Raw genomic sequence first — 27,270 nt, forward strand, 5'->3', positions numbered from 1 at the left:
GAGAGAAGTTAGTAATTTAAGAACATTACTAAAGCAAATTTGTAACCTTTCAAATTTAGAAAGCATTATTATTCTGAAGATTTAGCAGTGGGGTTTGAAAAAGATGAATTGTGACATATGTGGCTTGAATGTATTATTGTTATACTGTGGCAGGATATTTATAGAGACAGATTTTGAAAATGGAACATGCAATACATGCATCCAAATATTATACTACTACTACTACTACTAATAATAATAATAATAATATTAATAATACAAATGAGAATAAAAAGAAATACAATGTGCCTCGGTGCACTCTTAATGTGTCCTGACTGCTTGTCAGGATCAGGGTGGAGTATGCTGGAAGGAAACCTGAGTGAACAAGTTTTGATGAACACTGCACTTACCCAACCGTTTTCATGTAATTAATCTAAGTAATCTAGCTGGCAAAACAATGAATCTTTTAAGGGGGATAACTTTGGGGATAACTAGTTTGTTTCCAACACACATAAAGGATATTTTCTCTGGGTTTCAAAGAATCCTAAAGTTCCCTTTGCCTTCAATTTACTGCCTTTTACATCAGCTTCCATGAGCTCCTGTTGAATCTTTCAGAGCAGAGCACCACATCATACTGTGGCCAAAAACAGAATCATAGCTCTTTTTAGTACATTTGCTGGTTTCCCTTTGGTTTGGAGCCAGCGGTGGAATGAGCAGAAACCATTCACTTTCCTTCTGTCTTTCTGCTATGCCTGGTAAATCTGAAATTTTATACTACCTTTAGTGTTTTTTTTCTTACAGAACCATAAAGAAATGAAATTGAAATGCCTAGATGAAATTATTGAACTGATTTTTTTTTAATCTAGATATTATGTAATTTTTCATTTTGTTTCAGAATCCAGAAAGAATTACTAGGCAAATCTACTCTGATTTACCTATAGTGAGTTTAGAATTTTTATTTTGATATAAAAGAAGAAAATATTTGTTTTAATAATAATCTAAGGGCTCTGATTTCAAGGGACTTGAATCTGTTCCTTTCAAATCCTGCTACAGTGATCAGTTCCACCTACCATTTAGAAAGTTTATTTAATTTAAAGATGAATTTTGCTTAAATTTGGCATCCAATAACTTGGTGTTGTTACACTTCAGTTCACAATTCTAATAAGATTTGCTGTGCAATACCAGATTTTTCTATGTAAGTTATCCTATTATAATTCATATCTTCAGGCTCTTTTTCCTGGCTGTTTGATTAGTCTTAAATCTCTGTTTTCTATTCTTCCACATATTTTCACATTTTCTGAAGTTTGTAGACAGAATTTGACACAGTCTTCAACAGTAATCTTCACAATACTGTGTACGTAGGCAAACCTGACTTTCCTACATCTTCATAACATTTTACTTGTTGTTGTTGTTGGCAAATACCTCATTTATTATATCATGTGATCAGTTCCCAGCAGTTCATTTTGAGATGTTTATCTGTAATGACTTTTCCTCCTGCCTGTTCTCACTAGAGACAGTACCTTTTTGTAAATACAGTATTTTCTGTTTTCAGGAAGCCAAATTCAAAATAATGCATTTATAGATAGTGACTATTGCACTAGATGATTTCCATCAACTGTCACAAGAAAACATATTCTGTGTTATTTCCAAACACTTCACTGGGGGACTTTTCATTATTTATAAATTGATACAAGCAGAAGATGCATTCTTTTGGAATGCTTTGAAAATTGGCTGCAGTGCTGACTTCTATTCTTTTTTCTGAAGGAGTCCAATCCTAGCAATATTTTAAAGATCATATATACCAGAAATTTATACTTATTATTTGATGGGATTGGAGTTTTTGGTGTCGTTCCAATACAGTTACTATCCAAATGCATCCATTTTCCTTTGGTAAATAAATCAAAAAGAAAATGATAATTATTTGTTTGGATTAATCAAGCTGTAGTTTACAGCTGGACTTAACTTTCCTGAAAGGTTACTCTGCAGTGTATTTATTCACTTTTCAGATTGAAATATAATGCCAGATACTTTAAAATTACTAAAACAAAGAAAAAAAGTTAAAATTGTGTTAAAATGTGGTCTCACTGAAGGAAATGAGAAATATATATGCTGTAGTGAATGAAATTGAATCATGAATATCATAAGATTGTTAGAAAGAGCTTGGAGAAGTGATGAGGTGACAAATCTGTGGTAAATCAGTTCTGGTTATTCCCTTTATGGTTGCTGAGTTCTCGCTGCCCGCAAGGGACACATCAACTGCCCTTAACTGTTGCTCTCTCCAATATTTTTCTTCCCGCTAATGCTATTAAAATCAAGATTAGTGCAACTTTGAAGTTTGAATTTTAGAGCCATTGTAATGTGTTATTAAAAAGACTAACTTAAAAGTACTATTTCAGTTCTGTGCAACTACCTTTCTATTTTAACATTGTGAATTCTATGGATGATGTTAAATTTACAAATACAACAGAAGGAAAAGCTAGTTATCCATGAGAACAGAAGTGTGGATAAAGAAACTTTTATTTCTGTTTTCAGGATCTCGGTACTAACATAATAAAACAGAATTCTATAAACTCAGAATCCAAATTGTATAAATTGTAGTATTCAGAATATGAGCAGATATTAAAAGGAAATCTGTAAAGGATTCAAGTTCTACTGAAATCTGCTGTGTAGGAAATTGTCTCAGGTTAAGAACAATACTGAATGGAAGCTAGTAATTATAATAATTTTATTCTTGATCTAAAACTCCAAAATGGTTTCAAGGAAATGGATTTATCACAATGGTTAGAGATTTTTTTAAAACTGGAAAGCATCATGATAAACTCTATACTCTTTCTCAACTTAACTGTTTTGAGAAACTAAGAAATATTTTGACCAAAGACTAAAATTACAGTGGCTGAATTTAAGAAAAGTCTCCAGAAAAATGGAGACAATAAAATTTTGCTAATATATTAGCCTGAGATTGGCGGGGTAAATATGTACGAATAAGAATCAGTGAAACTGTAATTTGAGAAATAGCTGTATCTAAGTCTACCAGAGGAGAAAAAACCCAAGAGGAACAAAGAGAAAACTTATCCATTGTGTGTCAAACAAGTTAAAATAAAATGAATTCCTTAAAACTAAGGTTAAAATGCATTAAAGTTAATAAGAGAAAATGTCTGTTTTCACTTATAGTACCTTTAGACTAGTGTCAGAGGGAACATCTACAGCCATTCATATCTCAGTGCTGAGGAAATGAAAACATGAGCTTGATGGGACTAAATCTTTTACCTGAGGTTGATCTCAGTTTTTAATAGATGATTCCTTCTTAAATGTCTTTTATATACCAATGACACAGGAAGTAAGAAAGTCTTTCAATATGAAAACTTTGTGGATTATTTCAGCCTTAGGAATGAAGCCCATATTGTACAAGTTTTCCTTTCTTATTTCTTACTCCTCTCAAGCAGAGCTTGCAAAAATAGCAAAGTTCTTCTTTGCCTCTCTCCCCAGTATATATTTCTTTTTTAACCATCATGGGGGATGGGAAGATGTAGCCATAGGCATTCCCACAGCTGGACCTACCTTTCCTGCTCACTGCTCATTAGAAGATTAAGCCATTCTGGCATAAAGATGCCAGTGCTTTGTGCTATAATGTTAGTACTATATGGTGATGGTACAAAAATGGGAGGAGTGGCTGACACCCCAGCAGGCTGCGCTGCCATTCAGCGAGACCTGGGCAGGCTGGGGAGCTGGGCGGAGAGGGACCTCATGGAGTTCAGCAAAGGCAAGTGGAGGGTCCTGCCCCTGGGCAGGAATAACCCCCCGCACCAGTACAGGCTGGGGCTGGCCTGCTGGGAGGCAGCTCTGCGGGGAAGGACCTGGGATCTCTGGTGGGCAGCAAGGTGCCCATGGGCCAGCAGTGTGCCCTGGTGGCCAAGGCCAGTGGGACCCTGGGGTGCATCAGGAGGATCATGGCCAGCAGGTGGAGGGAGGTGATCCTGCCCCTCTGCTCTGCCCTGGTGAGGCCGCATCTGGGGTGCTGTGTCCAGTGCTGGGCTCCCCAGTTCAAGTGAGAAGGGAACTACTGGAGAGGGCCTAGCAGAGGGCTACACAGATGATGACGGGACAGAAACATCTCCCTTATGAGGGAACGATGAGAGAGCTGGGCCTGTGTAGCCTGGAGAAGAGTGAGAGGGGATCTTATTAATGTCTACAAATATCTTAAAGGTGAATGTTTAGAGCAGGGGTCCTCAAACTTTTTAAAAAGGGCGCGGATGAAGTGGCAGGCAGTCATCTGTGGCTGCTTGGTTTCCCCCCCCCAGCCCCCAGCAGGGGCGGGGCGGGGGGGAGATGTCTGTAAATACCGGGGGCCAGATTGAGGACCCTGGGGGGCCATATCCAGCCCGCGGGCCGTAGTTTGAGGACCCCAGGTCTAGAGGATGGGGCTAGGCCCAGCAACAGAACAAGGGGCAACAGGCACAAACTGCTAAACAAGAAGTTCCTTCTGAATACAAGGAAGAGCTTCTTTACCTTGAGGGGGAGAGGCTGCCCAGAGAGGCTTTGGAGTCTCCTTCTCTGGAGACATTCAAAACCTGCCTGGATGCAATTCTGTGCAACCTGCTCTGGGTGAACCTGCTTTAGCAGGGGGTTGGGCTAGGTCATCTCTAGGGTTCCCTTCCAACCCTGACCATGCTGTGATTCTGTGACTCAGTGTTAAACTGACATTCAAATTAAAATGAAATCTTGCTGATGCTACACAGTGACAGGCAGTAAAAACAAAAGACAGCTGTCTGGTAAAAGTAACAGACTGCAACTTTAAATAAGGAGCAATGCAGTACGGCTTCTGCATAAAAACGGGCAGTCTCCCTTTGATAGCTAACCATTCCCTTATCGCAATCCTGACACAAGAGGAATTTTAACAGTGGCTGTTTTCACTCCTCATGTGGAGAACTGAACTTTCTTTGTGTCACAAGTACTTCCTTGCTACTCTTTAATACTCATTCTTTAAAGATAGTCTCTTTTCCTAGGTATAGAAAAAACAAAATCAGTCCTGCAACACTTCATCATACATGTCATATATAAATCTTTTGTGAAACTAAGTACTGCTTAATGCTGACTACTTTGTGGTCTGTATGGAGCTGTACAGATCATAAAGTACTCAGAACTATACTCAACTTCCACAGTGATCACTCTTAACTCCTGTGAAGATAACTTGTACAGTAATTTTACTTGTGTCTTATTCGATGCACATAGATGTCAATGCAAAAATTACTTTCACAATTTCTTTTTGCCAGTAGCCGTGTTATCTTTTAAAGACATTGCTGTTTTATGTCCAGAATTCATAGAAAGAAGGTAAAACACCTAAAACAATCTTCATATCTCAAAACAAAGGCTGCAACAGAGAGGCCAGTGTCTGTGCTTCCTGTTCAAATACTTGTCCATCCTTGTTTTTTTCAGTAAAAGTTCACACACAATGGAGAACAAAACACTTTTTCCCTTCACAGGGCTGGCTAGGACTATCAAAACTCATTTCTTCTCATGATGCCTGAAGATGCGTGTCTATATTCATGATAGCACATAGCCATGTCCTCAGAAAGTATCCCCAGGGTTGTGATGTGTAAGGAATTTTACCACTATGTAGAACTGCTCTTTGGACTCTCCTCAGACCTGAGGGCTTTTAACAAGTTCCTTCACTGGCAGTCACCTGTCTGAGATAATGTGAAGCTGCTCTCAGTCCTTATCCAGACATGAACTTTTTTAGGAGCAGCTTATCTAGTTCTCTATGGCAATTTCATGGTTCCTCAGTCTGTGCAGGATATAATAGAAGCAAAAGCTTCACTTATCTGCAGGATAAGCTTTGGAGTTCATTGTAATGAGTCAGTGGAAGGGTCCATCCAGGAATATTGACAGATATTATCTGCAGGAATGTGCCTGGCAGTACTGCTACTCAGCAGTATGTTCGGCCTCACAACAGAAACATGCAGAACTAGTTACAGACTCTATGAAGTCTGAAAACCATTCAGATTTGTGGCATACTCTGTACGTGGACTTTAACTTTCTGAAGGCCTTTCACTCACCTGTTGCTGATTCACTGCTATAGATTAAAAGTGAAGTCCCATGTTAGTTCCTCAATACTTGTCTTTTATTTGTATCCTCCATTTCCCTATGATGTGAAATCAGGTATTTTCCTGAATTTCTGATAAGACGGAAACGAGGGCTAGGAAAATTCTCACTAAGGATTTTTCTTTTTAAGACTGAATGTTATGTAGACTCATATCTTAACTTCCACAATTTAGAATCCATGACCATTTCTTTCATCGAAAGCTGAATTCTGGTAGCTGTCCTTTCTGCCAGAATAGTGGGCAAGATTTAGACCTTTGGGCTGTGCCCAACTCCACAGAATTTGCATCAAATTATCTCTAGTGTTTCTAAAATAAAATAGATTTAGGATTGTGCATAGATAGATTTTTTTTTTAAATGTAGGTTTAACATTTTAATTTGCATTTATCATCCTCTATATTTAGCATGCATAGTTAGGAGTTTTACAATATACTGTTCATTGCTCTCAATATATTCTTTTCAGTTTAAGAAAAGAAATTTTGAAATACATTTCTCAGACATGATGCACACATTTGGCATTGATAGTATTCTGTTATTACTAGACTTCGTTTTCATCTTTAGTTTAAGTTCTCTATTATAAACATTGTCTACCCATACATCTTTCAAGAGATAGTGAAAGTTAGTGCATGGAAGGTGAATCTGAATTAGCATAACCTAAATTTATATAAATGACTTAAACCTGGAAAGTAAAGAGAATCCTGAACTGAAATTCAGTTTAGTTCATTTCCTATTCTACAGTAATTGACAATGTTAAAAGAATGTCAATGAAAACAATGTTCTGAAACTGCAGACTCAGTCAATTCTTCTAGCACACAGACTCACATTCAGAAATACAGTGGCTTTGCCTCGGGCTGTATAGTGTCAGTTGAGCAGAACAATCCAGTAATGAAAAGAAGCTCTTTCAATTTCCTTTCGGTAACTAATTGGTGTATAAGATCTGTTCCAAAGAGAATCTTCAGACATTGAAGTAAAAATGTAAGACAAAATTAAATGAAAATAAACCAAAGGCAATAATCATTAAATGAGTAGCTCTTAACCTATACGTGTATGTGTGTGTATATATATATATATATACATATATATTCACAGATTGTTTTAAGATCAGTACAATTATGTGACTAACCCCAAATTAATGTAGGCTGTATTGCGTGCATAGGGAAAATTATGCTAAAAGAAAGTAAAAGTTGCAAAATTGGGAAGTAAACATTTAATAAATGCTAAAAGAAAGGTTTGTTAGAAATTTTAATTAACTTGTGTACAAGAATTACTATATCCTATTTAATAACATGATCATATCATAGTCTCTTCCCTCCTGCCCTCCCCCCCCAAAAACAACAACAAAAAAAGTAAACTGCCTTCTGCGGGCTTTCAGGATTTTCAGTACAGAAGTATGAGAAATAGAGAATAGTGTTTTTTTGGTTGCAATACAAAGGAAATAGAAGCCAGACTTGTAGAGAAGGGAAGAACAGAGAAGGAATATGTGGGCACCTCTCATGTTTCCATGTCTGCAGCTTGGAATAAGGGAAGCTGCAGTACCAAACCAGAGAGCTTTGAGAAGTGCAGCAGGCAAGAAGAGTGCCTTGGCATATAGGGAAAGATGATGTTTGAGACAAAAGGACTAGGATACACATGTAAAAGAGGAGGGTAGCAAGGCAAACTCTCCAAGAAACATTGGAAGTATGTGGACTGGGGGACTGAGACTGCACTGGTAAGAAGAAAGTTGCAAGAATGAAACTTGGAAGAAGAATCACAAAAAATAGAAGAGTAGTAGCATGCTGTATTAAGAGTACAGGCTGAATAGTCCATGTTTATTAAACTCTCTTCAAAAATACTTGGAGTGAAAGCCAGGCTTTTGTTTGAATTAAAATATGCATATTTGAAATATGCATACACAAGATTAATAACATCTTTTTCAAAAAGATTTCTGAACATTTTAAAAGAAAAACATTTTACTTAGTCTCCAACAATTAAATAATTTATCATTTTTATATCCCTAAATCATCCCTCTGTGCATGGGATTAGAAAGAAAAGGATGTTACATATTTCTCATTTTCAATTAAGGAAAAAAAAGACATTTTATATAAGGAATTAAAACATGTAACATGGTAATTTATTAAAGGTTATTTTGATTTGGTTCTAATAATTACCAGTTATAATCTTTTGAAGGACTTCTGGCTTTTCTGTGTATGGGTCAGAGATTCTCACCCCATCTAAAGCCACTAGGTTTTCCTGTTGTAATCACAACTATTGCCTTTAAGAAAAGAGCTTCTTTTTGAAATCTCCTGTTATAAAGTTTAAAATGCAGTTATGCTTTGAAGGTGAGAAAGATAGGGGCTAGCAGAGATCACCATAGATATCCGTATGCATGTGTTGTTTTACATTTATATTGAAAATTTATCTTTAGAATATAACAGGAAGATTTTTCAGTAATACTCATTCAGGTAGGCTTCTTAAGGATATTTCTTTCTCATCTGCTGATGTATGCATCCTAACTATAATATGTGGTTTAAATTTGCAAGCAGATTTCAGGTAAATTCATAATCCCAGGTGTGCTGGCCTAAAGATTATGTTATTTTAATATTAAAGAAGTGATGCTGTTTGACGAAGTATTTCTTAGACCTTAATGGGAACAAAGCTTCCATGAATCTGTCAGTGCAGCAGCTTGAAGAACAAAACTTGTTTACCTTCTTTGACACCTCAACCTGAACTTTTTCTCTCTTATTTTTTTAAAATAATCTATTTGTATGAAGTCATTATGGGTTTAGCCATTATATGGATGTATGTAAAATTGGACTTACTGAATTTTAGGTGGGATTTATTCCAAAAATTTTTCCATTTCCTCTGCTTTTCACAAAAAGACTCATGTTTATTTGCAATGAATCATTTCCTCTTTTCCAAGTTTTACATAAGTAGACAGTAATGTACTAACAATTTATTGCAATTGCTGTAAGTATGAGAATTTTCCCAAAAACAAAAACTCGTGTCTGAAAGCTTAGGACACTTGAAGATACTGTCAGTATCTTATTGTTCTTTACGACTAGTATTCTTGCCTACTTTGGCCCCATGTTAGACAAAAAATTATTATTACCAGTTTAGGATTATTGTCTCAACCCTCTCTGTTTTAGGAAGGAGAAACAGCAGCTATTGAGTATGAGACAAGGGCAAAACCTGCCATTGTTATCTAGCCAATTGTCTTATTGATATGCAATTCCTTCAGTCAGGTAGATGATTTTCACTTAGAAAACTAGGATGATAGACCAATCTTTCTTGCAAGCTCCTTCTTGCTGCGATTCAAATGTAAGATTTTTTAAATGCCTCATTGCTGATTTACAAACTGTCAAATTTATGAAAGTATAAACTATAACAGTCTAAATATTATATATCTATAACCATATATAGAAATATATTTATAAGTAAATTTATAATTTATAATTTATATAAATATATATATGTATATATTATAAAAATATTATTCTGTTCCATACTTCTCATACTGTTATACAAAAGTAAAACCTTATATACGATTGTGGTTTTTTTTTAATGTTGGACATTTCAAGGCATTTGTGTGTGCCCCTGAGATCAAAGTTTGACCTTAGCTTTCTTCTGATTGATTTTTTCCCTTTCTTAAAACTGTTTAAATGACCTCTTCTAAAATAAAGAATGTAAAATACATTACATAACCATTTTTTAGATTTTTTTAATTAAAATAATTTATGAAAACATAAATTTTCAGGGAAAAAATAATCCAGAATTCATTTGTAAGGATTTTAACAGATCAGATGTAGGAATGGGACTGTTTTCTCTCTTGCCTTCATTACATGAGGGAATAGTTTACATATCAAAAAATAAAGCTTGTTGCCCTAGAATATAATCATTTTTTATAACTGAACATTGGCAATAAATAGGGAACAGATTTTTTAGTCATCAAAAATATGTTTCTGATTATTTACAACTCAAAGTTATTTATTAATAAAATTAATTTTATTCCTTCAGAAGTTTATGCATGGTATTAAAAACACCCTGCCAAAACTATGTGTATATGATATATGAGCAGAATTAGGATGCATGTAGAGAGCAGACTATTTGGAAGAAAGATAGTTAAAGAGGATGAATGCTATAAACTTATTTATTTCTGTTCCTTTCACTTCCATAAACTTTCTAGGTGGGGAAAGTTGCTTAAGACAGAATGATGACAGGTCAAAAAGATTTATGTGTTTCTCATTATTTAAGTTATCTAGATTCACCACAGTGTATTTAGAACTTGATTTTCAGAAGTGTCAGGCATCAACATCACTAGCCAGAATAACAGGCAGTTGTGAACGTAGTTTCCTTGTCAGTGTGTGAAAGAATGAGCACAGCTACAGATGATGGGGATCTTAACTTTCAGTCGTCTGTGCCATACTGATTTTTAGAATCTTGTACAATTTTTTCCATTCTTCAATCCATCCTTTATGTTCGTGGTGACTTGATAACTCTGAAAGTGATTATTCTAGAAAAGACTGTGAGGAAACAAGTGCCTTTGTAGTCACTGAAGCATATGGCAGGTGTTAAGCCAAAACACCTTGCACTAAATACCATGAGAAAAAATGTATGTGTCCGTTTTATTTCTTCTCCTTTTCTCCTCCCCCCACGACCAAAAAAAAAAAAGTCAGACCAGTGCTCTGCTCACAAGTAACATACAGAATATTTTGAAGTGCTAACTGTATGAGTAACTTCCTCGCAACTGCAGAATGAGTATTTGTTGGCATTTACATGCATTTAGAAATCTGTTATAGACTCTGGACATTAATTACTCTTTGGTAGTTCAAAAATGACTGTGTAAAAATATAGATTATGTATATGAGCTTAAATTGCTTGAGATTTAGATAACACTAACTGAGTTCTTGATGTTTCCAATATTTTCACATTAACTTACCTTACCTTTTAAATATTAAAACAACTTTTAATTTTGCCATGTATGTACTGAAGGATTTATATATGCATTTGCCCTACTTTTTTTGGAGTCATCCCAAAATATTTTACTACATCACGTTCAGAAGCTAAAGACAGATTATACATCATTTATAAGCTCTGACCTCCCTAGCAAGTAGACATGAAAAGATAGCATTACCTTTTCACTGCGCAGGGCCCACCCAGTCTATACTTATGGTATAGTAAATTATATAATTATTAGAGATTATTAAACACTATTTGGAGTCCCATGGGGTGTGCTTTTAATCCTTTAGTGCTTAATAAATGAGCTGAAAAAGCTTTTCTAAATTCATGGGTTTTCTTCTAAATTTTTAATGGGGATTAGTGGCATTGCTGTTTTGACAGTATTTTCTCATCTGTAACAAACAGTAATATTATTAGGAAATTATATGAGTGTAAATTTACTCATGTAAACTGAGATCATTAATAGTGTTGACCTACACCTATATGCTATATATTTTGTTTCAGGATGTTCTTCTTTAGGTTAGAGATTGAAAGTTTTGCAGATAGTCCAGGTAGCATTTCTTCTAAAAAATCTTTACAGTTTTGCCTGGTAGGCTTTCTATTTAGAGTTCATACTACAAACTGCCAGAGTCAACTGCAGGCACAACGCAGGTTCATGCTTTTTTGAAGAAACTACATCTATATTATTATTTTTTTAACAGCTCGGTGTCTACAGTATTCTTTTACTTGCTGGTTACATTGTTCTGGAATCATATCTGAGGCTTAGGTGCCAGTCATTAAAAATGAATCTGTGCAGAATCAGAACACCCAGCAGTGCAAATCTGAACTGGATCTGGCATGAACATGACTGAATTCCTGTAAAATTAACTAGAGCATACAGAAGGAAACTTATGAACATTTTGTGCTTTTATGCCAGTTTTATATATGGTTTGGCGTAAAGTCACAATGGCATTGACAAACAATAATTAGTGCAACATAAAGCTTCTAAATAAAGTTAACCTGTTAAAAATTGTTGAACACGTTTGCACCATGGGACCATAGTATTAAAGGACTGTGATGATACATTTATTTTACTGTCAGTTCAATTATTTCCTGTGTTAAAACTCTTCTCTTCCATCTCCATGGGTGAAGTTTTAACTGCCATAGTATACTTTGTGCTAAAGCATGAACAAGGTTAACTAAGCCAGAAAGAAAAAAAGGAAGGAGTAAACCCCTGCAGCCTTATTTCTTGGGTGCTCATAAAGGACCTATATTCTGGTCCCTGATAACAGTGTGCTTGTATGTTCTGCTAAGACAGATATAATGTAACATGCCTCATCATTTCCTTGTGTCAGAAGTAAAATTTGATTATGAGTACCATAGCTTGCAATTCAGAGTGTCTATTGCTTTTGTCCACTTTCTAGACCAAGAACTCAAACTTTATTTTTTTCCTCATACTCTTCAAAGAAGTCTTAGTGTTGAACTCAAGGTTAGAGTTTCGAAGTAGGGACCAAATACTGAAGGCTGGTAAAGCATACCTTTTAGGTGCTTATTTTTTTGTGTGTCTGGCTTTAGGAGAATGTTTATTTCAAGAAAACTTAGGACTTGTTCAAGAAATAGGGGTAGGAAATTACTTATTTTAGATTACTTAATTATCATATATCCACTGTAGGTTTACATGCAGTGTAAATACTCATATATATGTATATATATATATATGGTAAGCAATTTGTAAACTCCCTTTCAAAACAGATGAAAAGAACATTTGTAGGTATCTTAGAACTTCAGCTTCTGTTAAATGTACACTGTACTACATAGAATCCCTGAGAATTGCCCTTGGAGACACAAAATGAACACTTGCTTCTGCCTTCATATTGAAGACAGATTTTGGAACTGAACTGAAAGTTGCGCTCCAGGAAAGCACGTAGCATACTCCACCTATTCATGGACACAAAAAGTAGTCCAAAGTAAAAACATGTTAGTGCAGACAGCGTGGACATTGTGTCCTCATCTTCACTGTTTCACTGCTCAGATTTGCTTCTGCAGTACTGGACTGTGTACTAGTGTAGATAGAACCACAGTATGTGTCATAATTAAACTACATTGAAAGAAGTTGTAATAGTCTACATACATTACAGACATGTAAAGAATTTTTACCCTGAAAACTGGTATTTGTACATCCATGATTATTTATATCAAATATGACAGAACAAATCACATTGTATAAATAGCATCAGGAAATGATCGCCAATCATCAAGATGTATTATGACTGTTTTGGTTTTGATTTAACTGGCTTTTAGCCATACATTTTTCTGATAATCCTTTAATGAAAGTCAAGAATAAGGTAAGTGGCAGCAATTTCCTTGTACAATAATCTTTCTCAGCAGTAAAAATATTGGCAGAATTTCTGACTGCTGGCTCCTTTCAATGTCAGGTGAACCAGAATACTGTGATTGTATGGAGCTCATGACCATATTTCTCCACTGTGAGAGTTCACCGCACCTACTTTAACACTGAAGTTTTGTTGCAACATTTTGACAATGAGTTTTCACAACAATATGGCCCTTTATGAGAAATTGCACCAAATGTACAAGAGCATCAGGGAATAGGGAATGGAAAGTTCTATTTTTTGTATGATAGGAAAGGATGGGAATTGGATAAAATCTGGAAAGGCAGCTTGCCTGCAAACACACAGGGAAAGAGCCTGTTATGTTTGTACACAATTAGCAGCACCTACTTGCATGTGAACCCCCCAGTTTTTAGTAAGGCCTACTGACACAGATAGTTTTGCTGGTGAAAAAGTGTAGTAAATGTGTGGCCATAAACTATGTACTGTCATTCATATATTTTTTCTAGAGTATTCAAACTGGCATTAAAAAAAAAATGGCATAAACCCCAGCAATCAGTTTTCGGGTTGTCCTTGCTGAGAGTATTTTATTTTTCAGATACAAAACCCAATAATACTCTTTATTTTGTCATAATGAATATTTGTACCTAATCTTTTTTCTAGGCATAATATTGTGCATAATGTCCTGGTTTCAACTGGAATAGAGCTAATAGTTAATAATAAAAATTAACTCTATTCCAGCTGAAACCAGGACAGTATCCATCCCTTATTCCATACCACTTACATCATGCCACACTTTCCAATACACCCTCATTAACCACTATCACCCTTCCCATCCTTTGATATAATACACAGACATCATTCCCCTAGTCTATGCACCACCCTTGTAAAAATGTCTATAAAATGTCCACAAAATGTCCATTGAGTTCATTTGGTCCATGAACATGATCTCTTATGGTGGTTACTCAGGAGAAGAGAGGTTGTGTATTGTATGAGGTTATCAGGCATCAGAGCCAGCTCAGGTCGGGTCACTGCTGCACTTGCACTGCTTCTTGTAAGGCTTGTCCTCCACTGGTTCAGGTAGTTGTGCTATAGTCATTCCTATAACAGGAATCTCAAATCATGGGTTACAACAATTTAAAGGTATATCTATTACAGTCTCAACCCCTGTACCCTTTGAACCACCCCGTAGGGTTTAACATTGCAATGAACTCTTCCCCTTGCCCCTGGTCCGGTTTGGGCTTATCCACAGAGTGCAACCTGCTCCAAGTGGAGCCTCAGCTACGAGCCACAGTCTCTCCAGGGGTACACCTGCTGCAGCACAGACTCATCCACAGCCACAGCCACTTCGAGGTGCACCTGTTCCAACATGGCCTTATTCATGGGCCATCACCATAGACCTGCTCCAACGTAGCCTTACCCACAGCCACAGTCCCTTCAGAAGTAAATCAGCTCCAGCATGGCCTTATCCCTGGCCACAATCCCTTCAGGGCTGCACCTGCTCTGTCCTGGGCTTATCCAGGCCCACATGCCTTGAGGTGCTCCAGCATGACCTCACACACAGCCACTGATGCTTTAAGGTGTACCTGTTGTAGCATGGGTTTATCCACAGCCACAGATGCTTCGAGATGTACCTTCTCCAACATGGACTTGTTCTTGGGCCACAATTCCTTCAGAGGCATACCTGCTGCAGCACAGGCATAACCATGGCCACAGATGCTCCAAGATATACCTGCTCAGGCATGGACTTAGTGACGGCTACAGGGGCTTTGGGGTGTCCTGCTTCCACATGGACTCATCCACAGGTCACAGTCCTTTTGACTGGAGTTCACACTGAAGTTCCAGCCTGTCCAGTACAGCAGCACAGAAACAGCAGCGATGCCCTGGCTGTCTGCCAGCTCCAGCATATCGCCATTGCTGTTATCAGAATGTTCTCAGGGACAGCACAGTGAGATGATAAGCAGTACAGCAAGCAGCAAAAGCAAGAAACAGACACTAATGAGCACTAGAGTCTAATATATAGTAAGGCGAGCAAGCCCCATGGTAAGCACAGAAACCTGCCCCTTAATGGCTAAACAGCAATATCAGCTATACATTCAAACTAGCACATTCCAGTCAAATCCATTGTTATCTCAAATCCTTCATGCTCTATGTTGGGCACCAAAAAGGACTGTCATGGTTTAACCTCAGCTGGCAACCAAGTACCATGCGGCTGCTTGCTCACTCCCCCCCACCCAGATGGATGGGAAGGAGGATTGGAAAGGAATGTAAAACTCCAGGGTTGAGATAAGAACAATTTAATAGGTAAAGCAAAAGCCACGCATGCAAGCAAAGCAAACCAAAGAATTCATTCACTACTTCCCATTGGCAGGCAGGTGTTCGGCCATCCCCAGGAAAGCAGGGCTCGATCACACGTAATGGTTACTCAGGAAGACAAATGCCATAACGCCAAATATCAGCCCCCCTTCCTTCTCCTTCCCCCAGTTTATATACTCAGCATGATGTCATATGGTATGGAATACCTCTTTGGCTAGCTTGGGTCATGTATCCACTCCCAATTTCCCGTGCCCCTCCAGCCCTCTCACTGGCAGGGCCCAGGAAACTGAAAAGTCCTTGATTTAGTTTAAACATCACCCAGCAACAACTGAAAACATCAGTGTGCTATCAACATTGTTCTCACATCAGAGTCAAACACAGCACTGTACTAACTACTAAGAAGAAATTAACTATCCCAGCTGAAACCAACAGTATATAAACCTAAAAACTGAGACTACCACGGGTCTTTTCCTGAATTGGCAATAATTAGAAGAAATAAAAATCCATACTTGTTTTCCAACGTGACCTTTTGATAGAAATATCTGAATAAACTAAAAAAAACCCCATCAAATACTGAAGCGTTTAGTGTCTCAGAGGTATTTAAATTTAGGCTTCATATTTTTGCTTCCAGTTAGATATTTTTACTAGCATGTTATTTTTTTCTGTATTGTGTGTGCAATAGAACATTGAATTCTGATACCCAAGACAGTGAGTGGTTATGTTCTTTACAAGCAGCTTATCTAACACTTTAACCAAAATAAATATTTGATTAGATTTGAGTTTAGAATAGACTGACAGAAAATCTTAACTCCTCTATTGATATAAATTCTCCCACAGAGTCTCAAAAATAAGATTTTAGAAAGCAATATATTTCTGTAAGGGACTTCTTGTCCTCTGACACGCACAGGCTGAGGAATTCCTATATCTATTGCTGTGTATTCAGACAGTGTCTTTACTAAAGCTTATTTTTCCTACTTCTAATTTGCAGAGGACTTTTGCCCTTTACAGATACAGAAAAACAGTTCAGTGAGTATTTGTGGAGTATGACAGTCTTGAAGCAGGCAATTCACTTTGGGATAGTGCTATTGACAGGTGAAAAAGTCTTTCCACATTTGGAGAATGATGGCTCAAGAACTGTAAAAATATGCTAGATTTAGAGACACTTTGTCTACATTTATGGTATTCATGTTAGAAGAGTAAATGGACAAAATCATTACATTTCATGTGATTATCTAGACCAGTCTGAGGTGGAGGAGAGGAAGAGCCAGTAAGTAGTTAACTAATTTATTCTCCTGTTATTGCAATAGTAATTGAATTTTATGTGATAATGCAGTTCTAGTTAAACTTTATGTATTGATTTATTTATTTATTCTTAGTATTTTATTTCTTTATAAACATACACACAACTACACAGCTTTTTGTAATGGAAATCAATATAGTCTAACATTTGGATGCTATGATATATACATACTACATATTTTAGCAATGTAACAGAAGTAATTTCAAAACCATGTTAGTCAAAATAATGCCAAGGGATAGTAAATAATTTTACAGGTTGGAGATTTTAGGCTTAAGATAAACAAAACCCAACAATTCTTATTTGTTGGCTCTTCCTAAATGCCAAATCTCAATCTACATTTTGAATTAATTTCTGTCTTCAGAAAATTGGGTTTAGAAGAAATTCTTTCAATAAGAGCCCCAGTAAGTTTTTTATGTTAATATCAAGATCATTTCTTTTAATGATGAATTTCATATTTTTATATTAGATTATATTTAATTCAATTATAGTATTCTAATGCAGTAGTAAAGTGAATTTTGGTCTCTGATCTGTGGGACCTCATGGACTTCTGCCATAGAGTCTGCAAATGTAATGAAAAGCAAGCTTATTTTCAATAGTGATAGACTTTTATAGTACTGTAACTCACTTTTGAGAACTTCTAGCAGTCCACAAATCATAAAAGGTGGAAACCCCCTATGTTAGTGGGTACTTGAAGGTATAAGTGACTTACAATAACTATGTGAACTATTAATAAGCTAAAGGAAAGGCAGAAAGTTCTGTGCTACTCACTTCTATTTCAAAAGAAGACTAGAAAGTGCAGGCAGGCTGTGGTAGGCTTCTGTCAAACTTCTAAAGCTTCTGGCAGGATCTCTGTTCATGTCAGTGATGTCAAGAGTCCTCAGGGATCATCATTGCAGATGAGGAGAAAATGGAATAGTATATGTGCCATGTATACTGTGCAAACAGATTGTAAAAAGATAAACACACTAATCTTGGTTTTGCACCATTCAGGAAGCTTTAATTTTGATGAATGAGGAGATTTGTGCCTTTTATAGACATCATCCCACAGAAGCGGCACTGCAAAAAAGAAAGGAAAATAAGTAAGATTCTCTGGCATTGCATTAGATACATATTCACAAACTTGTGCGAAACTGCATGCTAAGTGGAATACATGAAATGGCAGCCAGTCAGAATGATAATTTTATCCCAGTCTTGACATCTTCTGTATTGAAAATGGCTCTATAGCACATTAGAAGGGCTTGTTTGTCCAAAAGTTTGTTTCATTTCACCCAGTTTTATCTGTTGGTCTACCTCTCCCTGACAACCTTTTCTTGGAAAATCAATCTCTTATGTAGCTTTGTAACTATATGTCAGTGTTATGGAAAGTTTATTTCACCACACACAAGTAGATTCTTTAATCAGAAGAGTTTCATCTGTCAATCACATGCCATTGCCAGTGCTAACCAAATGTTGCACCTACTGAAGGATGGGAAATTATCTAAAAGCCGGTGGCAGAGAAATAGTGTTACACTGGCTCATGCTGTCAAATCAGTAATAAAGTATGTTCACTTATCTATTAAACAACTTACATTTTCAGGTTTCCAAATAAATGTCTTTGTATTTGTAATAAAATTAAATATAGCTATTTCTTGTGATGTTCAGCTCATGTGAATGACCTAATCATCTTGGCTTTTTTTATAGTGAGTGAAGAGAAATGGACCTTTTTAGATTTGCATAATTACACCAATCTATTTTAGATATCTACTTTAAGATGAGATTAATCATGGCCCATAAATTACTATTAACTCTAAAAGACAACAGGTTTAGATATGGCTGTTTATATATGAGAGCTAGTTAAAATGAATCCTATCCCTTTTGTCTGGAAACTGAGTATGTTTGCTTGTTTCTTTTTTGTCAACAAAGTGAAGTTGCAGGGATGTGCAAATATTCAAATGGGAACAATCTTTTAGCAAGGGAGTAATGATAAATCTCTATAATCCATTTGTACATTATGTGATTATAGATACTCCTTCTGACACATAAGCTGCAACTGTTAATAAACAAAACATTGTCAGGACAAGAGTGTGGGAAAGTGATCATCTAGACTGCTGTAATGTTAGGGTAAATGCTGGCATGCTTCTACCTTGGGTAGTCTAGTACTCTCCCAAACAATCTCAAGCGTAATGTTGTAGAACAGTGTATGCTAAATTCCCAGGAAGTGGCGGGTTGACAGCCATGCTCTTTTGAAGGGTAATTGAGTTTAACAATGCATGGCTGTGGTCAGAGCATTCTCACTGGCTTTGGGGCTTCATGTTTCTTATGATATTAGGACAGAAAGAGATGCAGTGTCTATGTGATTAAATAGCATTATATTTTTCTGGGTGGGCTTCCCTTTCCCTAAGTCTAAATACTTAGAATTCTGAGCCACTATAGCCTATTATATAAAGAAAGAGCCTAGGCTCAGTTTACAGTAAAGGTAGAAAATAAGTGTTTCCAGAAACTGATTGAACTGACTGATCTGACCACCTATCTAAATAGTTAGTTTTCTGGAGATTTGTATTTCTGGACTGAGTAGGAAAGTAGCCTAAGCTGACTAGTTCAGATTTAGCCTTCTAATTTTCAGAACCCTGAGTTATAGCAGGTAATTCCCAAAATTTGTTCCTAATTTATGATCAAAGGAAAAAAAAGTGGTTTGTGTTTTCAGAGGACTCAGGTGATAGACAGCTTTAGCGTCTGTACAGGAAGAAAAGCAAGGTATTAGACTCCTTGCCATTTCTTCAGCTGAGGTTGACCTCCGCACCAGAAGAAAGGAAATAAGAAAAATATGATACCAACTCTAGTTTGTGCAGTTGTGAAGTAATGACACGTTGTGTATGAGTATGTTATTTATCATAGATATGTCTGACTGTCTCCTAATTAGCGAATGACCTCATAGAATCATAGAATGGTTTTGAGTTAGAAGGGATCTTAAAGATCAGGTAGTTCAAAGCCCCCTGCCATGAGCAGGGACATATTCCACTAGACCAGGTTGCTCAAAGCACCATCCAACCTGGCCTTGAACACTTCCAGAGATGGGGCAGCCACAGCTTCTGTGGGCAACCTCCTGTAGAGAATGAGCCGAAAACAGCAAACTGAACAGAAGACCAGCAGCCTGATTCAGAACCACTTAATGAAACTGTTCAGCAAAATAAGGACAGCAAATGGAAACCATTTGTGAAGTCAGAATTACTTCCTTGGGCTGTGGACATGACTGTAATAAAGGAAGAATACACAAAGAAAAAGAATATAGAGTTGAGAAAGATGAATTTGGAACCACTCTTTATATTGCTCCAAGAACTGGACCTCAAGGCAAAAGGAGAGATTTAGAATGCATCTTTACATTCTAGCAATGCTATATGGAGAAAATGCAGAGAGGAGAGGAGCTGCTTAGAGTAGAACTGCTCATTCCAAGGAGCACAGAGGTAACTGCTTATCCCATTCAGCATGTTAATAGGCCAAAAAGGGGAATGCTATTTGAAAATCAGTGTAGGGATATGTCTTCTTTTCGGCAGAGAAGAAACTGAAACCATGCTATCTTGACACTAAGATGGATAGAACAACCTTTGCATGTTCTTCCTTAGTTGCCACTATGCTCTGCTGGCTTCGTTATAGAGATTAGATGAGGAGATGAAGCTGCCATTTAGTGCTAAATGCAGGCTTGATACTTCCTCTTCTTTGGATAAAAAATAATAGAAGTGGTATAAATTAATAAATAGCTCACTAATCTCTTTTAGGATAGTGTAGATATTAAGCTTTTTTCAATAAACTAATACTATAATCAAGTATCAAATGAATAATTAGTTGTTGGTGCTCCAGTTTCTGATTTACCCAAATTATATATAATTTATGTTTGTTCACTGTGGATATATTTAATCTAATTGAATCATAAGAACATAATTTGCATCAATATAAGATTCATTGACATTATATTTTGTTTGATATTTTATATCTCTGTGTCTTTATTTCTTCTTTTCTCTTCCCATTTCTGTTCACAGGTTTTGACCTAGTGAAATGTGAAGATCCTGGCATACCAAATTATGGCTACAAGATCCGAGATGAAGGACATTTTATAGACACTGTCATTTTATACAGCTGTAATCCTGGCTATACAATGCATGGTAGTAGTATTATGACCTGCTTAAGTGGAGATCGGAGAGTTTGGGACAAACCTTTGCCTACTTGCATAGGTAATATGGATTGTGACAGTGAAAGATTTCATTCTGGTGTTTCAAGGGTAAAAGAAAGAAATTGTATTTCTATACTTTATGAGATGATAATGGTGTAAACGTAGTTTAAATTTCAAGTAAAGATATAATGTGGACATCCAAGTATACCTTCTCTGAAATATATGGCTGGCTATTAATGGCTACAAAACTGCTGGGAAACGCTTCTATCTATAGGGCAGCCTTTGGCAAAAGACTACTGTTTTGGTTCTGATGATATCCTGGGTCATCGAGTCTGCCATGCTATCACAGGCAGTGGTATTATCTAAACACTTCACAGGCTAAGCCACCCCCATCATAAAGCCAGTAATGATCTTTTTTACCGTATCTGTTTTCATCAGATTATTTCAGCATCTCATTCCTATGAAGCTACTTTCTAATTTTTATCCCACATTGGTGGATTGTTTTATCTGAGTGCTCTTTAGTCATTGTTGCCATGCTAGGATACCCCATCTGTCAGAGCATTGAGTAGATTTTTTCTTTAAATATCATGTCTTCAAGTGTCTTAAACTGTGTGTCATTACAGACAACATAAATATTAAATAAAGAAGTACTAGGCGAGATGCATAAAATAACTGAAAACTAGGATAGCTATTGACTTTGTACCTTTGCTAGGCAGTTTCTCTCCTTCCATTTTGCTTTCCAGTCCAGCAGTTACCAGGGACTTCCTGAGTTCAAGTTTCACATGGACTTCCCATGACTCCATGGGAAAGCCTTTCTTTCTGTGTGCCCTCTGATGCTTAGTTTTTGCCTCTGCTGCCTGCTGCAGGCAGGCCACCAACTGCTTTGAGCACTCACCTGACCTGCAGAATCCTTGCTTGTTGCCTCTCTCCTATATTGGGTGCTACATTCTCCATTCCAGGAGCTGCTATCTGCTGAACACATTCACAGACCTGCAGTCTACAAAGGAGCAAGTTCCCTTCCTTTCAAAATTCACTTTACCCAGAGAGGGTAAGTGCCAGAAAAACATCAGTGAACAGTGTTTCTGCTTAGTCTTTAGTAGAGGTGTTATTTCCCCCCCTTGATTCTAGAATTATAAGTTTTCTTGTATGTATCTGACAGGTCAAAACAACTCTTTCCAGTTTTGATTTAAAGACTTTTTGAGATTCTTTATACATTCAAGTCCTTAAGCTCTTCAGTTTAATCGACCACCTTCCTTTTCCTCTAAGTTTGCCCTTTTGCAGAGAAAAGCTATAATTAGTCCTACCTTTGCCTGTCTCCCCATTTAATTTAAATGAAGTCATTACTCTAAGGTCATTTTCTGTAATATTTTCTTGTGCCTGTGTTCACTACCAATTAAGTATTTGAATCAATTCTAAAATACTTGTGGGTTTCAAGTTTATTAGGTGAATAAATCCATCCCTCTACCTACTTCCTTTTCTTAGTATGATGATTTGTCCTCTGTATGTGGGGTGTTAACATCTCAATCATACAGTATTAAGAAAAAATAAAAGAATGTATATTCCAGTCTGACCTGGAGGAAGATAGGGAAACCAGGATCAAATGAATCTAAGTAAGATTCCCATCTTAGCTCCTGTAGAACTTCTTTCATAACCGTTCTACAAAATATTTTTTACCAATATGTATATTTTGGAGGCTGATTTTATTTTCTGCATCACTGCTATATAATGCTCCCTCCATTGTGTATCTCCACTTTTTATTGTGTATTTCCAGTTTTCTTGATAACAGTATACTTTTAAGCATCTACAGTCCACTCAAGATTGTTACTTTTTCATTTTTTATATAATTGATGTTGTACCTTGCATTACTAGGTTTGGGTTTTGTATTTTGTTGCTAAACTTTTAGAATCACTTGTACCAAAATCTCTTATTTCTTGAGGATCTCACTTCATCTCTAAGTGAAATTATGTCCTGATATCAATAGAATAGTCAATTTTCTTTTAGTAATCTGAGACAGATTTTGTCCTTGCTTTCTGTCTGTTCAACCATAAAGCTATCTTCCTATGTAGCTTTATTATCTTTACATATCTTTTTATTTGCTGTCCATGTTCCTATATTTAAACTGAAATTTGGGGATCACATCAGTTTTGTATAAAACCCCTCTTCCTATTTCTCAATTTTAAACTCTTATGAAACATTAATTAGCTCCCCAAGAAGTCAAATGTTCACTATTCTCTCTGAAAGTCTTCTAAAGGTGAATCTTTCTAAACAGCCTTTCACAGTCTGTTACCTTCATTAAATTGTTGTTTTTTTTCTACTGTTCTGTGCACAGGAAAACTTGTCATGAAGATCCCTGAAAACCCAGTTAAAGCATCTGCAGATCATTTTATGCTCTCTCCTTTTTTCTTCCATCCAGTGTTATTTATATAATATTTTCCTTCTTTAGTTTTATCTTATGCTATCACAGTTTTACTGTGATTTGACTGCTTTCTTTTCCTTCCTTTTCCTTAAGTTGTCATGAACTTTCAAACATCACTTTCTTTCTTAGACACATTTTCTTAATATCCTCCTGTTTGTGGAGACCTTTTATTTTTTTTTCTTGTTGTGTTTTAGGTCAACATTTGATATTTGCTGTTCTCTCCAGTGACATTTACATTCATCTTGTCTTTACAATCATTTCAATCTCATTCATAAAAAATGTCAAGCCCATACATAGACATATTCCACATAGCCTACACCTAGTCATTTTTTTCATTTACTTTCTCACTTTGTGGGCATATGGCATTTAATTTTTTAAATACTAAAGGAAATTACTAGGCAATACCTAACTGCATTTTGATGTAGTTAAACTTGAAGTTACACAGAAGTAACTTGAAAACATTAAACTAAAGGTACTTTGACATTAGCACAACACAGAAAGCTATTTTAATTACAGAATGCAATGCTGTAAAGTCTGAATTTGAGCATTCAGTGTTACTTAGAAAATTCAAACATATGGGATATTTCTGAAGCATTTTTGCTCTCTTGTCGATGCTAAAATTGTGCTTTTGTAATTTCAGTGCATATTGAACTACTTTTGTCAGTAAAATAACATAATCACAGAAGTATGGTTTATTGCTTTATAGCAAGATGGGAATGAGATCATTATATGTAAATTTTTAACTCGCGTGCATGTCCTGATTTGTATGTATGTATACTGCTTCAGAGATATTAGGTCATTCTGTTACCTATTTGAAGATGGAGAGCTGTGGAATGGACAGGAAATGGAAGTGCAAAATATTATGGTCTTGTTAAAAATAAATGTAATACTTATTTTGTAGCTGAGTGTGGTGGTCAAATTCATGCTGCGACATCGGGGCGCATTTTGTCCCCTGGCTACCCAGTACCGTATGACAACAATCTTCATTGTACTTGGATTATCGAAGCAGATCCAGGAAAGACAATAAGGTATATACTTACTTTAAATATTTATTGTTGACTTCAGTATTTTATAAATTATGTTCAGCCTTACATTCTCACACTCTTCTATACAAACTGCTCATTTTCATTGACGTATGCAAGGCATCTTTCTGTCAGGCGGCATGTTAGTTGGCCAGGATTACTTGCCTGTTCATGTGTAAAATCCCAGGTTATGTGACATCATAACAACCCTACAAACCTGCCCAAATCCTTCCACACACCCTGCCACCGAGGGAACAGCTGCCTTAGGGCACATTTCAGTATCACCTCACTCAAAATTTGTCTTCTATTACACCAGGACGACACCAGATTCCACAAAACACGTAACATGCTAACAGTGTTAATTAGTAGTATTAAACAGCTCACATAAGGGTGAACAAGGACCTCAGGAACCTGCATAATAAAACCATCCTCATCAATCCCAGACAGAAAAAGGGAGATGTGTTGCCTCATCCTCTTCATGGGATAGTTCTTCCAGCACAGTAAGACCATCAATGCCAGGGTGAAGCACAAAGCCATTATCTTTATTGACATGTTCCCAAGATCAGCAAAAAAAAGCAACAAACTCTGTGACTTCATGGGAGCTTGCCACTTAATATCTACTATAGCTATAGCACACTTAATATATAACTGCTATTGTCTCAGGCTCCACATCGGGTGCTAAAAGAGACTGTGATGGATTGACCTTGGCTGGATGCTGGGTGCCCATCAAGCTGCTCTGTCACTCCCCTCCTCAGCAGGATGGGATGGGAAGAAAATAAGATGGAAAAAACTTCATGAACCAAGATAAAAGCAGTTTAATAAAGAAAAAGAAAAGGCCGTGTGTGGAAGCAAAGAAAAAAAAAAAAAAAAAAAAGATTATCTGCTTCCCATAAGCACACCATATCCAGCCACTTCCCAAGAAGCAGGATTTCAATGTGTGAAGTGGTTGCTCTGAAAGACAAATGTTGGAATAATGAATACCCCCCTTCCTCTTCCTTTCTTTTAGTTTTTGTTTTATCCCTTTGGTCAGTTTGGGTCAGTTGTCCCGGCTATGTCCCCTCCCAAGATCTTGCCCACCCCCAGCCCACTGGTGAGGAGGGAAAGTTAAAGAGAAGGCCTTGGTGCTGTGTGAGCACAGCTCAGCACTACCCAAAACAGTGGTGTGTTATCGACACCTTCCTAGCTACTGATACAAAGCACAGCACTGTGAGAACTGCTCTGGGAAAGTTCACTCCCTCTCAGCCAAACTCAACACAGCTGTCAACTGTGGTATCAAAATTCTTCCCTTGAGTCATTGTAATGCCATTCTTTTATATCCTACTGCAAATTCAATCTAATAATTTGCTTGAAATCAAACATAATTATTCAACACTATTTCTTAAATACATTACCTCAAGCAGCCATAAAGCTCCTGACTCTGCCAGGAGCCCTCAGATATCAGACATCTTGGACCTTGTTGTGTAGCTACTAGAAACTGTCTTTTTGTCATCAATGCTTTGATCGATTAGGATTTGGCAATTATCAGCAGCAGAGAGGATTAGTGCTATAAAGCTTTATATACAACTCTGAATTGTTTTCATTTTCCATTCCTGCTCTTTTCCATCATATCATTATTAACATATATAACATTTTGAATTATATAAATATCAGACTTTTCCCCCCATAATCATTTGAATAATAAGATCGGCAACATCTCAGAAGAAGTTGAAGATAATCAAATTTGTGAAAAATTATGAGAATTTAATAAGAAGTGCATTCAGGACTCAGAGAATGCTTAATAGATAAGGACTAGAAAATCTTTCCACATAGAGTAGGCAGCATAACAGAAAAGGGAAGAAATTAGGAGAATACAGAAAATGAGGGAAACAAAGCTCGTGAATAATGCATGGAATAAAGGTATATGCCAAGAACTGAATGATGGAATCTAGAGCTTATATTTCTATAATGATTTATGGAAAGATGATAGAAGGATCCAAGAACTCAGGCAAGAGGAAATTAGTAATACTAGAAGAACTTTTAAAACAGTTTTTCCTCACCAATTTGATTTACTGACAAGAAAGACTGTCACACTTTGCTGTTGACCTACAGCTAAATTACTCAAGTGGAAGGAATACTAATATTTAAAGAGACTTTCAGCTCAGTTTTGTTGTAGTAACACACAGATTCAAAAACTTTGAAATGGCAAATTCTGTTCAGTATTCAAGCTAGTTATTCTGCTCCAAACAGGAAGTTGCTGTGAAAGCAAGAATGTAAAAAAACACATTTAACTTCTAATCAAAATAGATAATCTTAATTTCTGTAATTTGAAAATAATTTCTTGATACCAATTTGTTTAATGATATGCCACAGAGACTACTTTTATACTCCAGTGACAGGATAGAATTATGTGATTTCCAGTAAATGTGCTACCTCAGAATACTATATTTTTTTTAGCAAAAAATTAGCAAATAATAAACTGTTTCATTATTCAGCTTATGCTGACCATAGTTTTAACTGATCAATTCAATGAAAATTATTACTTTATAAATTAAACAAGCAAAACAATATAAGCAAATGGCAAGTGTTTCACTGGGAGGTTTTTTTCCTATTTTTATTAGTAATCCTGTTTCACTAAGCTAAATAATTCACTCCATCATAGATGACTTCAATGCATCATTTACATTTAAATGACAATTTTTAAATTAATGATTTCCAATTAATGACAAAAGTAATGGAGTATCAACACACAACTATTG

At 36.4% G+C, this 27,270-nt stretch overlaps 1 protein-coding gene across 1 annotated transcript in view; it reads left to right on the top strand.

The window, feature by feature from the left end:
* CSMD1 (CUB and Sushi multiple domains 1) overlaps positions 1-27,270 on the top strand; it is a 1,210,443-nt gene that overhangs the window by 954,230 nt on the left and 228,943 nt on the right. Inside the window, exons 24-25 of the mRNA XM_055714855.1 lie at positions 20,967-21,158; positions 24,415-24,541. Coding sequence (XP_055570830.1) covers positions 20,967-21,158; positions 24,415-24,541 — 319 coding nt within the window. The remainder of the gene's footprint in view (positions 1-20,966; positions 21,159-24,414; positions 24,542-27,270) is intronic.

The sequence above is a fragment of the Falco cherrug genome, chromosome 6 (assembly GCF_023634085.1).
Source record: "Falco cherrug isolate bFalChe1 chromosome 6, bFalChe1.pri, whole genome shotgun sequence".
Classification (NCBI taxonomy): domain Eukaryota; kingdom Metazoa; phylum Chordata; class Aves; order Falconiformes; family Falconidae; genus Falco; species Falco cherrug.